At 41.9% G+C, this 14623-nt stretch overlaps 2 protein-coding genes across 39 annotated transcripts in view; one reads left to right on the top strand and one right to left on the bottom strand.

Annotated features, from left to right (window-relative positions):
• Positions 1–7588, bottom strand: part of BBOF1 (basal body orientation factor 1) — a 62672-nt gene extending 55084 nt beyond the window's left edge. For 6 of the 10 annotated variants that reach the window (XM_070593851.1, XM_070593854.1, XM_070593856.1 and 3 more), the window contains exons 1-2: positions 7413–7545; positions 3947–4175 (exon numbers count right to left, since the gene is read on the bottom strand). In XM_070593851.1, coding sequence (XP_070449952.1) covers positions 3947–4175; positions 7413–7468 — 285 coding nt within the window. In that variant the 5' untranslated portion in view covers positions 7469–7545. Of the gene's footprint in view, positions 1–3946; positions 4176–6989; positions 7251–7412 lie in introns of those variants that run through there. The other 4 variants (XM_070593857.1, XM_070593859.1, XM_070593860.1 and 1 more) reach the window with 2 other exon arrangements.
• Positions 7583–14623, top strand: part of ENTPD5 (ectonucleoside triphosphate diphosphohydrolase 5 (inactive)) — a 31999-nt gene continuing 24958 nt past the window's right edge. For 2 of the 29 annotated variants that reach the window (XM_008534813.2, XM_070593867.1), the window contains exons 1-3: positions 7583–7717; positions 9648–9726; positions 14297–14356. In XM_008534813.2, coding sequence (XP_008533035.1) covers positions 9682–9726; positions 14297–14356 — 105 coding nt within the window. In that variant the 5' untranslated portion in view covers positions 7583–7717; positions 9648–9681. The other 27 variants (XM_008534821.2, XM_070593872.1, XM_070593883.1 and 24 more) reach the window with 24 other exon arrangements.

Here is a 14623-nt window from a genome sequence, read left to right as displayed (position 1 = left end):
CTTTATTTGTTCTTTTTTCTCTAGTTCAGTTAGGTGTGCTTTAAGGTTGCTTATTTGGGATTTTTCTTGTTTGTTAAGATGTGCCTGTACTGTGATGAATTTTCCTCTTAATACAGCTTTTGCTGCATCCCATATGAGTTGGTATGGCATGCTATCATTTTCATTTGTTTCCAGGTATTTTTTTATTTCTTCAATGAGCCATTGCTTGCTCCGTAGTGTGTTGTTTAGTCTCCACATCTTTGTGCCTTTCTCAGCTTTTTTCTTGTAATTAATTTCTAGCCTTATAGCACTATGATCTGAGAAGATGCTTGTTATTATTTCAATTTTCTTAAATTTGTAGAGGCTCACCTTGTTTCCCAACATATGGTCTATCCTAGAGAATGTTCCATGTGCACTTGAGAAGAATGTGGATTCAGCTTTTTCAGGGTGAAGCGATCTATATATGTCTATTAAGTCCAATTGTTTTAGTTTTTCATTTAGCTCCACTGTTTCCTTGTTGATTTTCTGTCTGGATGATCTGTCCATTGATGTGAGTGGGGTGTTGAGGTCCCCTACTATTATTGTGTTGTTTTTAACATCTTCCTTTAGGTCTGTTAATAGTTGCTTTATGAATCTTGGTGCTCCTGTGTTGGGTGCATAGATATTTATAAGCGTTATTTCTTCTCGATGAAGTGTCCCTTTGATCATTATATATTTTCCCTCTGTGTCTCTCTTTACCTGTCTTATTTTGAAATCCACTTGGTCTGATATGAGAATTGCAACACCTGCCTTTTTTTCCTTGCTATTTGCTTGAAGTATTGTCCACCAACCCTTCACCCTGAGTCTGTGTTTGTCCTTGGGGCTGAGGTGTGTTTCCTGGAGGCAACAAATTGTTGGCTTATGTTCTTTAATCCATTTTGCCACTCTGTGTCTTTTTATTGGAGAGTTCAATCCGTTCACATTGAGAGTGATTATTGATGCATGTGGACTTAGTGCTGTTAATCTGTCGCTCATTATCTTGTTTTCCTGCATTTCTTTTCCTGTTTGCTTTAGACTACCCATTTAATACTGCAATTTCTTATGCTGGGTTTCTTAGATTTTTCCTTATTTATGATTTGTGACTCTGTTTCGTACTTTATTTTTAGTGTCTACCTTGAAGTTTGTATTTAGAATCTCGTGTATAATATAGTCTATTCTCTGGTGGTCTCTTACTTACTTGACCAATACTGATTTAGACCCTTTGCTCTTCCCCTCCTAAATAATTATTTTCATTTTTTATTCCAACTCGTCTTATTCATTGGTAGAGTGCTAAGATCGTCCTTGTTTTGGTAGTTTCCTTACCTTTACCCTAATGCTATAATTGAATATTTGCTATCCTGTTCTGGTTCTATCCATTGGTCTCCCTAGTCTGTGGATTGTGTCCCCTTTCTCCCTTTTTTCTTTTTTCAGGTATGAGAGCCTTCTTGAGGATTTCTTGTAATGGAGGGCTTTTAGTTACAAATTCCCTTAACTTTTGTTTGTCTGGAAAATATTTAATTTCTCCCTCATATCTGAAGAAAATTCTTGCAGGATAGAGTATTCTTGGCTGAAGATTTTTATCCTTTAAAGGTTTGAATATGTCACTCCATTCTCTCCTAGCTTGTAGGGTTTCTATAGAGAAATCCGCTGACAGTTTGATAGGGGCTCCTTTATAGGTTATTCTCTTTTTTTTTCTTACTTCCCTGAGTATTCTTTCCTTATCTTTCCTTTTTGCCAACTTTACTACTATGTGCCGTGGGGTAGCTCTTTTTACATTGACAAATCTAGGAGATCTAAAACCCTCCTCTACACACATTTCTCCATCGATCCCTAGATTTGGGAAGTTCTCTTCAATGATTTCATTAAGCACACTTTCTGCTCCATTTTCCTTTTCCATATTCTCGGGAATTCCTATGATCCTTATGTTCTTACTCCTCATTGAATCCATTATCTCTTGGAGATTTTCCTCATTTTTTTTAATTCTTAGTTCTCTTTCCTCCTCTGTCTGGCGCCATTCAGCCTGTCTATCTTCGATTATGCTAATTTTCTCCTCTATGTTGTCTACACGGGCATTCAGGGAATCCATATTCTGTTTTATCTGGTCCATTGTGTTTTTCATCTCAAGTAATTCTGTTTGATTCTTCTTTATGATTTCAATCTCTTTTGTGAAGTAACTCCAGAACTCGGCTTGTTTCTCTATCTTTCTCTCTACCTCATTGAGTTTTTTGATTATAGCTGCTCTGAATTCATTATCACTTAGTTTACCTAATTCCAAGTCCTCAGGACTTAATTCTATGTTTTTATTGTTTTCCTTCTGGTCTGCAGCTTTTATAAATTGCTGGATGGTAGAGGAGCGGATTTTCTCATGGTGGTAGAATTCAGTTGCAGTTACAGCCTGTCGCCACTAGATGGGGGTCGAGAGTCGCGTGTTATGAGCTCTCCGCCTTGGGGCAAGATGGCTGCGCCCACTGGCTTTGCCCGGCGGGGGGTAGGGGGGAGGGGCTGTTACTCACACGTGCCAGTCTGGGTTCAGATCGGTTCTGTTCTCTGGTCTCCCAAGGCCCTTGATTTATGGGAGTCCCCACGGACGGAAGCTTCCCCCCGTCAGTGGGTCTCCACTGAATCAGCGGCAGGAGTCCTGGATGATCCCCCGGTCACGCAGCCCCTCTCCCGCTCCTTCCCCACCCGCGCCACAGCGATCGCAGACTCTAGGGGAGGGAGCAGTATTCTCTCCTACCGTTCCAGCGCCTCTGAGGGTGTAAGCAAGGTTTATGATCTCCGCTTTCTTGGTATTGTAGGTCTCTAACGAGCTGGCATTATGTTTATTCTCTGAAATTCAGTTCTTCCAATCTTTTGTTGTATTTTGGGGGGAGAGAATCCCGGGTCAGCTCACCCTGCCATTTTGCTCTGCCTCTAAGTCTTGAACTTAGTTTTGATTGCTGTTAACTTTTTCAAAGCATCAGTACACTCATGAGCCATTCATTCACGCATGCAAAAATATTTTAACAAGTGCCAGGCCCATATTAGGTGCTGGAGATATAGCACTTAACAACAATTTTAAAAAATCCCCAAAATTCTTTACTTTTGTGAGGTTTCCTTCTAATTAGGAGAAGAGACAATAAATATATAAGTAACATGGATACAGTATGACAGAAGGTAATAAATATTACAAAGAAAATAAAACGAGAGATGATTTTAATTTTAAAGAAGATAGTGAGGAAGGGTCTCACTGAAAAGGTAGCATTTGAAAAAAATTACGGAATGAATCATGAATTTGCATGTCCTCCTTAGGTTGAAACCATGCTGTGCATCATTCTAGTATTAGTTCATATGTGTACTGAAGCAAACACATAAACAAATAATAAAAAATGGGAATGACAACACTGTAGCTACATGGGGTTATTAAAAGGAGAAAATGAGATAACAGAGGTAAAGCACCTAGCATAGTATCTGGCACAAAATAGAAGCTTCAAAACGTTAGTTCCCTTCCCTTTTTCTTTCAGATCTATAATGACAGCTTTACTCTCAACACTTAAACAAGATACAATAAGGTACAGTAAGATAAATTCAAGATTCAACTTGCTGGGTTCATAATCATGTAACCATGGATTATCAATGAATTGCTTTACAAATCACTAAAACTAAGTATTTATCAATATCAAAAATATATAGATCATATACCATGCTATTGTCCTTAAAATAAAATGGATCATAATGTTCCCTATGATCAGACAGCAAAACATTGGACAAGAACTGAAAATATGAAAGAGCCAATTCTGACAGTAAAGCCATTCTAAAATTGCATCCTGCTTCAAGGAGAGTTAAGGTCAACTGAAATGTCTTAACTATGTGGTAAGATTCCAAGGAATTAAAATCCCCGAAATGTATAACCACACCAGTATAACACAGAGGTAGAAATTGTGGCTCAGGACGGTTTCTACCTACCTACCATATTATCTTTCTCTTGATCCTGCTTCTTCAGGTAGCTTAATACAGACATTGTGTCTTTCTCCATTTTGTACTGACGTTTCTTTAAGTCCTCATTACTTTTTGCCAATCTCTGGGAAGTATCACGGTACTCCATCCTAGAGAGTTCTGTGACTTCCAGCCTGGCCTCCCAAAGAGAGGCATTGGCCTTGGCTCTGTCCACCACAGATTCATCAGTTTTTACTGGCTTCCTGCATGGCAAGAGGACATTGACAGAATATAACTATTTCTCTGCAATATTAGTATTACACCTATTATTGTTTGTTTTGCTTGGTATTGCCTGGCACACATGAGCAAATATGGTTGGATGAATGAGTCGATAAGAAATAATTATTTACTTGATAAGGGAGTTAAGTAGGTGCCTCTTCCTAGAAGAGAGGAGCTTTGGAGCATAACTCTAAAGGACTGGAAAAACAAAGAAGAAAGGCATAGTAAGGCAAATTCATTTCATAAAGCTCTTACAACTTTTCATTTACTTCTGTGATTCTCTCACATCTGAACTGTCTTTTCTATTCCTACTTACTCAGTTTTAGACCTTGGCTCTCCCCAGCGCAAATCTATTACCTTAGTTCCCCTTCTGCATGCTGATACATTCATAGTGCAAGTATAAGTCCATAGTTCTGTAATCTTCCACCCATCCCAACCACAGTTTTGTTTTTGTTTTAGGTTTTTTTGGGGTTTTTTTTGGCTAGGCCTTAGACAAAAGATAAGTCACTAGGGCAAGTATGTTAAACACTTTATCAATTGGTACCACAATGCACCAGGCTTCAAGGATGGCTGAGAAACCATAGTCATTTATACAGAGGCGGAGAGGAAATTTAAAAATAATAATAATAAAAGACAGCTTCTAAGATTAAAGTGATAGAGATTTTTCAAAATAAAGATTTATTGCATGAGCATTAACAGTATCCCTTATATATAGTAGGCACTGAGTATATAAATATTTAGATAACTAAGAAAACTTCACCTATATTTGAATTCTATGTATTTTTACACATATGTATGTGTGGACCTTTCTATACTGTCACCCTCCATCCTCTACCCCCAACTCCTGGTTCTCAATCCCTTTACCGTCCCACTGTCACCTTTTTTTCTCTTCAAATTAAAGCCAGTAGCATCCTCAACCCCCAAGCCTGTTATAGCTGTTGACTTTCGTTTCCAGCATGACTTAGGCACTAGTGCTAGACTGCCTTGCTACAATCATCTAATTGCTCCCTGAAGGTATCAGGTCTAAACTGCTCAGAGTCTTTGATGCGAGAAATGAGACAGGGGGCTGGCCCTGCGATCGAGTGGTTAAGCTGGCACGCTTCACTTTGGCAGCCCAGCGTCTCAATGGTTTGGATCCTGGGGTGGACCTAGCACCGCTCATCAAGCCATGCTGAGGTGGCACACATAGCAGAGCCAGAAGGACCTACAACTAGAATATATAACTATGTACTGGAGGGTTTGGGGGAAAAGAAGGAAAAAAAAAAGGAAATTGGAAACAGATGTTAGCCCAGGTGCCAATCTCTAAAAAAAAGAAAAAAAAAGAACTCAGATAGTATTTCTTATAGGAGGACCACTAATACTGACTGCAAAAACAAAACAGGTTTTCCCAAATTAAGAATCGTGGAAAGTCCAAGGAATAAGATCTGTTACCCTCAATGTTCCTCATTGTTGACATGTGTACTGTAGATGTGGGTCAAAAATAGAAAAGACATGCTAGTGAGTTCCCGGAATGTGATAAGCCCTTGGCACTTGTAAAAAGTGCTAGACTAACTATGTGGTTATTTGAAAAAAAAAAATGCACTATAGCAGAATACTTATATTAATTAATACATGAGAGAAAAAAGCTACAAATAAATATGTACATTGGACTACCGCTTTATAAAGAAAAAAAGTATATCTCAAAAATGATAGTAGTGGTTATCTTTGGATGATGGGATTACAGGTGATTTTTGTTTTCTCCTTTGCCTTTCCACGTTTCCCAAACTTTGTACCGAGCGCATATTACTCTCTTAAATAGTTACTTTATAAAGTTTACCAGTTTGGAGGATTCCCTTGTGGTCCCATATATAGTATTGTTGGACACCATGTATAACTCCAACGTGTCTAGGAACCACTAGGGCCACCCAATAGGTCTAGCGGCAATCTAGCAACAACTCCAAGCCTGCAAAGTGCTTGAGCAACACTCACTTCAGTTCTCATCAGTTTCAGGAAACCTGAACAATTACCCAATTTGGTCAAATCCTTTAGGGTTTCCTTTGAACTAAAAGAAATCCCTGCAAAGGTTTAAGGAACTATTTCAATCACCCAGAGATTCTCTAGATGGATCATCTCAACCACATAGCAGACATCTCTCAGGCTAGGGGCAAAAGAGAATGAACCGAGAGCACAGTTCTTGTGGAAAAAAGAGAAGATCCAAGTTGAAGCATACACAAACAGACACCTTAACGTGTTTATTTAACAAATAGTAAGTGTCTGCTATGATCCAGGCTCTCAGCTAGGTGCTGGAGATATGGTGAATAATGCTTAGTGCCTATTCTAGAGAGGCTTATAGTCTCGAGCAGGGTTTCCCAACCCTGGCACTACTGACCTTCTAAGCCAAATCATTCTTTCTTTGGGGTGGAAGTGGGGCTTGTCCTCTGCATTGGAGGACGTTTAACAGTATCTTTGGTCTCCACCCACTAGATGGCAGTAGCACACATCGCTAGATGTGACAACCAAAAATGTCTCCAGGTATTGCCAAATGTCCCCTGGGAGCCAGAATCACCCCTGGTGGAGGAACCACTGTCCTAGGGCAGTGTTATCCAACAGAACTTTCTGTGACGCTGGAAATGTTCTATATCTAGGCTGCCCAATACAGTCACCACATGTGCCTACTGTGCATACGAAATATGGCTAGTATCCCCGAGGATCTGGTTTTTAAATTTTATTTCATTTTAACAGCCACACGGCTGGTCACTACCCTATGGGACAGCGCAGGTCTAGAGGACCTCCAGCATCCCAGGAAATGTTCTCCTGACCTCCACTTCTGGCGTCAGAACTAACTCTTCCTCCTCATCCTCAGTTCTTCGTCCCTCCAGCAGCACCTGTTTCCTCCGGTCTTGCGTTATTTCTATTTGGGAACTCGTCCGCCTCCGTCGTTAGTGCATCACACACAAGCAGGGGCAGTGTCTAAATTATTTCAGGGTCCCAAATCTCACACTCTCTTGTCTCAGTAGAAGCAGCACGGTTTGGCATGCCTTTGGGAATTTCTGAACAACAAGAGCTGTCCTTTTCAGAAGCTGGGAGACCGAGAAGACGGTCACAGAAGGATCCAAGAGGGCCGGCGGGAGGGCGCCGGTTAGCCAGCCACCCCTCTCGGCGCCCTGCGTCCCGCCGGCCCCCACCCAAATCTCCGGAGGCGGGGCCCGGGGAGAGGGGACCCCAGAGCGGCTCCTCCTTACTTCTTCTCTTTGCCTTTACTCTTCCCTTTCCTTTTGTCCTTTCCCTTTGACGGCATCTTGGCTTCTCCGGGGACCCCGCCGTCGTGGTCGCGTCTCCGCCGCTGCCCGGGCCCAGCTCCGTCTCTAAGGAAACCGGAACGCCAAGAGTGTAACGTTCCCCGAGGGCCGTTGCGGGCGCGCGGAGAGCGCACGCGCCCGTGACGTAGCCCCGATGCCAGCGCGCGGGGCCCCGGCCGCGGGGGCGGGGCGGAGATCGAGCCGAGAGCGGTCTTCGGCCGCGCCAGGGTGGCGGGCGCGCGCGCGCGGTGAGTGTGCCGGCGACGGCTGTGCCAGAGCCTGCCCGGCTCGGGCTGGGCGGGCGGGCGGGGAGGCCGGAGCGGGTCGGCCCAGGGGGTTGGCGCGGCGTCCTGCAGGCCGGGCGTCTCGGGCGGCGCGACGGTCGGGGCGCTCTCCCTTCAGGAGGCTCGCTTGCCTGCGCGTCCGCCCGCCCCGCGCCAGTTTTGCAGCGTTTCGCGTCTCGCCCGCGCGTCCTCCCCTTCCTCGCCTTGCTCTCGCCGCCGAGCCCCTCACCGCTCCGGAAGCTGCCCCGATCCTTTCGGTTTTCTGCTCCACCTCCTGGCTTCTGCCTCTCGCTGCTTCTGTAGGGGATGGCTCATCCAGCGGACTCCCCAGGCCAAACATTTTTTGATGAGGCGGTTGAGGACTTTCCCGAGGGCAGCGGGTCGGGGTGAGGCCAGCAGCCTCCGCGGGGCGGCGCGCACGGGCGTCCGGACGCCGCGCTCCCGCTGTCGGGAGCCGGGCGAGGAGAGCAGTGCTGCGGCCTGGGGCGGGAGAGGCTCCGGGGCACGAGGATGGTCCTCGGCCCCATCCAGTCCTGCGTGGCCGGCGCCCTCCTCCCAGAACTGGCCCGGGATTCCCGTTTGCTAATACGTCCTGCGTCCGCAGCCCCCTTTTCTGCAATTGGCATAAAGTTGAAAGCTCTTGCCTTTGCGTGCTTTTTTTTTCCCCCCTGAGCGCACCTCTGAGAAGGAGTACTCAAAAGTATTGTTCTCCTTTTTCAGAGGAGGAGCTCTGTGATTATGCCTTCATTCGATGAGAGTGAGTGAGTGAGTCATTCATTAAGGAAGATACGGTGTTCTGGGCGCCAAGACAATAGTTGGGAGACTTGTGATTCAGGCTCTGCGTGGTCCTCCATTTCAAATTGAATTAAAAAAAATTTTTAACTTCATGTAGATCTTCCTTCTCCATTTCTCCAGAGAGAACTTAATCCCTACACCCGTTCCGAAAGTCTTTGACCTCTAATGCTCTCCCCCCACGCCCACCCTTTTTTTTTTTTGACTTATATAGTTTCTATTTTTGAATTGTGTGGTTAGAGGGAACATGCTGATTTGGTAATGAGCACTGAAAATCTTTTTTTACATACCATCTGCTACTGTGATCGTGGCTTACTCTATTTTTGTTGCGTTTTCCCCTCTATTTGTACGTCACACTCCCGTGGATCCATGGTGGAATCATCACACCCTGAAGGGGTTTCCTCTGATATGGCATCTATAAAGTTACAGTTAATTTTGTATGTCTGAAGTTCTGAAAATGCACCCTATTGATAACTTGCAGAAAAGAAAGGGTAGGGCATCTTCTCTCACAGGCTGTAGATTTGGAATTCATTCTAAAAATTGGTTACTGGATAATATGAAAGTCAGCAGAACACTTTCGTTGTTTGAAAGTAGGCTTACAGACTCATTCATAAACGTGAAAATGTTACTGTAACAAGGTTATTTCTTCATATATGCATAGAACTTTAGTTATATGTACCTTATAGTTATTTTATCATACAACATATTTTTATTGACTGTAAGTTTGATTTTGTAGTTAAAACTGTTGTGACATGAATGTGGCTAAGAGAAATGCCCAGATTCATACTGTAGTAGAGATGGTTCCAGAATCTACAGTCTTCTAAACTTCCACATTCTCTGCCAAAAAACTAGATGCTATTACTCAGTCTGTTAGTAAGAACGGTGAGGTACAGATGGTACAGTAGTAAGTTGCTATTTAACAATTCATCCGGTAGCATTTCCTTCCATAATTTCTGGTAGATAGTTTTATTATGAAGTTTCAGGATGATTTTGTTTAATAAATTTACTTTGTTTCATTATTTAGAATGCTAATGCTTTTGAAACTTGGAATAAGCCACTTAGTGTTTTGTTGACTTGGCCTTGTTATTCTTCTTTTGCCCAGTTTGCATGGTTCCTGGTCAACGTAGAAATGTGGAATGTCTTGGCTGAATCCTCGTGCCGACAAGATCCTTATGGTCCCGGTAGGTAGGGCAAGTATCCGAATGTAAGGTAATATGCTAGCTTGAAACTATAAATGTACTTCATGTGCTCCTGGGGTGGGTTTTTTTTTTCCTGAATTGGATTCTCTGTCTTTGCCAAATGATGTTAACTTTTCTCTTGTTCCATTGATTGTAATACCATCAAGTACGGCGTTGTTCAGAAAGCCAAATAATAACTTAGGACTATATCAAAATATATAATATTTGTAATTTTTTCTTCTGATAGTTCTCGAATTGGGATTACTCTGTAAAGTCATTTGTTGCTTTTTTCTGGTTTAGCTTGGAGATTAAGTTTCTACTCATAAATCATCTTTGAAATCACCTGATAGCAAATAGGGGGAAGAGACTAGGTGAATAGCTTTTGACTTTGTTCACACAATCTTTAGAATCCTGAATAAATATGGTATCATCCAAACTATATCTGAAGAGACCGAACAATATGTCTGAATATTATGGGGAGTTAATTCGTTTCATCCCACTTTTTTATTGCATGTGGTGCAAATATAGAATTCTACTAAATAGGTATTATCTTGTGATATTATGACTAGTTCACATTCCTACAGGTGATAAGGAATCCTGAAGATCAAGGATTTAATCTTACCAATTTTAAAATCAGTTTTTTTTTAACATTCACTGTTTTATTTACATACAAAATGTGTTGCCACAGATTATTGTTACCTACTGGCAATTTATTTGCAAAATATCCAATTTTTATCAGTTGTCCATCGTGACAAAGTCTTTACCCAGGACTAAAAGTCAGTTCTTTAAGAAAAATTATATACCCAAATCTCAGGCCCACTTATCTGTACTTTCATTTCATGGATCTGTTAAATGTTCATTCATTTAAGAAATGTTTAGTGAGTACCAGCTGTGTACCATGCTCTCTGATAGCTTGAGGGGTACAGTGGGAGGCAAGACAGGGCCCCTGCCTTCAAGTGGCTTACAGTCAGGTATATAAGGTACTGACCTGGACATTGATCTCCAAGAATACACCTCATTGGCACCTATACACAAATGGTTAACAATAAAAAACACCAAGCAGTGATGCATCATGGGGAGATGGCATGGACCCTAACTGCTACAGGAATTTGGAGGCATGAAAGACTGTCATAGTCAGAGAACGTTTACAGGAGTAGGCTGAAAGGAAGAGGGGAGGCTTTCTGGGAAGTTAGAAAATGTGAGCAAAATTCAGTGTGTGCTTGAGACAAGAAGTAATTTAACTAGTGGTTCCCAAAGTGTGGTCCACAAACCAGTAGCATCAGCATCACTTGGGAGCTTGTTAGAAATGGAAATTCTCAGCCCCGACTTGAGACCTGCTGAATCAGAAGTACTGGCAGTGAGGCCCAGCAAGCTATGGTTTAACAAGTCCCCCAGGTGGTTCTGCTGCATGCTAAAGTTTGAGAAGCACTGGGCTCTAGAGCGGAGGGTTCTTGTATGGAAGTGGTGGTAAGGTAGCCTGGGAATCCACAGCGAAGGACTTAGAATGTTAGGTAAGGAGTGTGTCTTTTATCCTATAGAGAAGAGTCACCGACTTGTAACTCAAAAGCTGGATTTGGCCCATAGATGTGTTTTGTTTGGCCTGAATGGTGGTTTGGGGGGGGTTTGTTTTTTATTTTTAAGTGGAATTAGTTGTCATTGTTTAAACACCAGATTCTACATTGAAATTGGTGCTTTCAGCTTATCTTGAAAAATCAAAAGACCTGACAATACCGAGCCTGTATTTCATCATGGCAGCGATTTATGGGAACAGCAAGCAACTGCCCCTTTAGGTGGGACATGTGCTCTCCCATTTGCCACAGTCCCCCCCCCGCCTGTTGTTTTACACACACTTTTACTCACATTCCTGCTTAGCCCCAGTGGGTATTTAGGTATTTAAGTTTGTAACTTCTGCTGTAGACAGTGGGAAATTGATGAAAGTTTTGAGAAGGAGAGTGACATGATTTATATATTCATTAATTCATTCAACAAGCATTGATTAATTAAACATATATGCCAAGTTGTACAGTGTTCAAAGATGAACAAATCCCTGCCATGATGTGGGTTACAATCTTATGGGAAAAGGATAAATACAGCATTTTAGGAAGACAGTGTATGGATTTGAGAATAGACGTTGGTGACTAGAAGATCACTTAACAGGCCATAACAGGGGCTGGCGGTTAAGTTCATGTGCTCCACTTTGGCGGCCCGGGGTTCACGGATTTGGATCTTGGGTGCAGACACATGCATTGCTTATCAAGCCATGCTGTGGCAGGCGTCCCACATATTTAAAAAAATAGGGGAAGATGGGCCCCGCTGTGCCAGCAAAAAGGAGGATTGATGGTGGATGTTAGCTCAGGGCTGAACTTCCTCAAAAAAAAAAAAAAAAGAGGCTAACAGTCCCAAGTCTGAAGTAATAAAGGCCAGAATTTAGATATCAGCAGGGGGCCTAGGAGGAAAAAAAGAGAGATGGGAAAGATATTGCAAAAAAAATCACCAGTCCTTGATAACAGATTGAAATACAGAAGGCATGAGAGAGGAAAACTCAAAGATGATGAAGATTTTGAGTTGTGAATTAGGAGATTTGTGGTCACTAATAGAAACAGGAAATTAGAATGAGAATCCATTTAATTGTGTGGGGGGGGGGTAGGGACACCGAGGAAGGAGGGCATTTGGAGATGCCAGCTTGAAGTGTCTCTTGTTTAGTTCAGTGTGTTTGCATACACAATATGTGTTTTTAAAAGGAAAACTTGATAGAAATACTGTCAAGATTGCATGCTTAGGTTCAGATACCACTCATTCCATCCTAGGGTTCCAACGGAACAGCTGGAGGAGTATTTAAGTGACCTTTTTTGAAAATGTTTGCTTTGGAGGCCCTATAGTTAGAATTTGTAACATTGTTCACATCCCTCCTTGACTGTGTAATCTTCAGATTTATGTTGGATAGATTAGTTTCACTTTCTGGGAGAAGGAAAACTACTATATAGGCTCAAATGCTTAAAGACATTTTCTGAGTATCAGTACTACCTTTCAGAATTTGAGTTATATAATGATGCACACCTGAAATTTATATAATGTTATAAACCAATGTTACTGCAATAAAAACTAAATTTAAAAAAAAGAATTAAGCAAATGGTCCCCAAGGGGAAAAAAAAAGAATTTAAATTATACTTGGCTGTGTGTTTGTGAGGTAGCCTGGGATGAAATGTTGTCATAACTGTTCCTCTGTGGAAACAGTAGCCAAAGTTTTTCCTCATGTGATCTTATGTTTGAAGTGCTCCGCTTTTAAAAACTTTTTTAACTGTGGTAAAATATATATAACACAAAAATTGCCATTTTAACCATTCTAAGTGTACAGTTCAGTGGCATTCATTAGATTCACAGTGTTGTACAAGCGTCATTATTGTCTATTTCCAAAACTTTTTCATCAACCCAAACAGAAACTCTGGACCTGTTAAGGAGTCACTCCCTTTCTCTCCTCCCCCAAACTCTGGTAACCTCTAAACTACTTTCTGTCTCTATGAATTTGCCTATTCTAGATATTTCATGTAAGTGGAATCATTGTGTCTTTTTGTGTCTGACTTCTTTCACTAGGTGTAACGTTTTCAAGGTTCATCCATATTCTAGCATGTATCAGAACTTCATTCCTTTTTTTTTTTTTTTTTTTTGAGGAAGACTGGCCCTGAGCTAACATCTGCCAATCCTCCTCTTTTTGCTGAGGAAGACTGGCCCTGAGCTAACATCCGTGGCCATCTTTCTCTATTTTATATGTGGGACGCCTACCACAGCATGGCTTGCCACACGGTGCCATGTCTGCACCCGGGCTTTGAACCGGCGAACCCCAGGCCACAGAAGTGTGAACGTGCGCACTTAACCACTGCATGACTGGGCCAGCCCCTCATTCCTTTTTATAGTTAAGTAATATTCTATAATATGTATGTATATGTCATATTTTGTTTATCTGTGCATCTGTTGATGGACACTTGGGTTTTTTCTGTCTCTGGCTGTTGTGAATAATGCTGCAGTCGACACTGGCGTGGAAATATCTGTTGGAGTCCCTGTTTTCATTTCTTGTGGATATGTACCTAGGACCGGGATTGGCTTTGTCCTTTTAACCATGTAATAGTACATGGCCACTCTTGCTCACACTGTGGAACGCACACCTGGTATTTGAGTTCTTCGCAGCCTAAAATGGCATAAACTAGATTTTATACAGTTTCCTTGTGGATTAGCTCCTTAGTCACTGCCCCCTATACATTTACACACATACATTTATACAAAAATATACACTAGCTTTTAGAGGGAGTGTCTCTTACCTCCTTTTGCTGTCACTGATTTTATAAATAAGTGATTTTATAAGAAGGGCTGCAGTTATAGTTTGAATGAGAAGAGTGTGGAAGAGGAGAAAGAGCCCACGAGTACTACACTACAGGTCAGGAAATCAGCTTGGTGATCTGGGTTTCAAAGCCTGAACATATTGGAAACAGAAGTGTAGAAAGAGATAACTGCTTCAAAAATAGGCATATTGACAAGAGAGATCTTTGCTCTTATGATTATTCATGTCCATCTTCTATAGGTTGAAAACAGATTAATTGAAGGAAACAAAGGGGGAAAGCCCAGAAGGAAAAAAGAATTGGTAAGTAACCTATATAAAGTAATACTCCACCCTCCCATAGGTCATGTTTCTGCAGATTCTGCTTTCTTATTCCTGAGAGCCCATAGTAAATGGAAAGGGATCTATGAGCCACTAAAGAAGCTGTCACAAAGTCCACAACCCTTATTCTGTTGGAGAGGCCACTATTTGCATAAATTGACATAAAGGTCTAATAGTTGGCTCTCTCATTCACATCCCACAAAAGTTTTTGTTTTTTTTTTTTTTTGAGGAAGATTAGCCTTGAGCTAA

This window comes from Equus przewalskii, chromosome 25, assembly GCF_037783145.1.
Source record: "Equus przewalskii isolate Varuska chromosome 25, EquPr2, whole genome shotgun sequence".
NCBI lineage: Eukaryota > Metazoa > Chordata > Mammalia > Perissodactyla > Equidae > Equus > Equus przewalskii.
The sequence above is the reverse complement of the archived record's forward strand: the minus strand, read 5'-3'. Positions and strand labels throughout refer to the sequence as shown.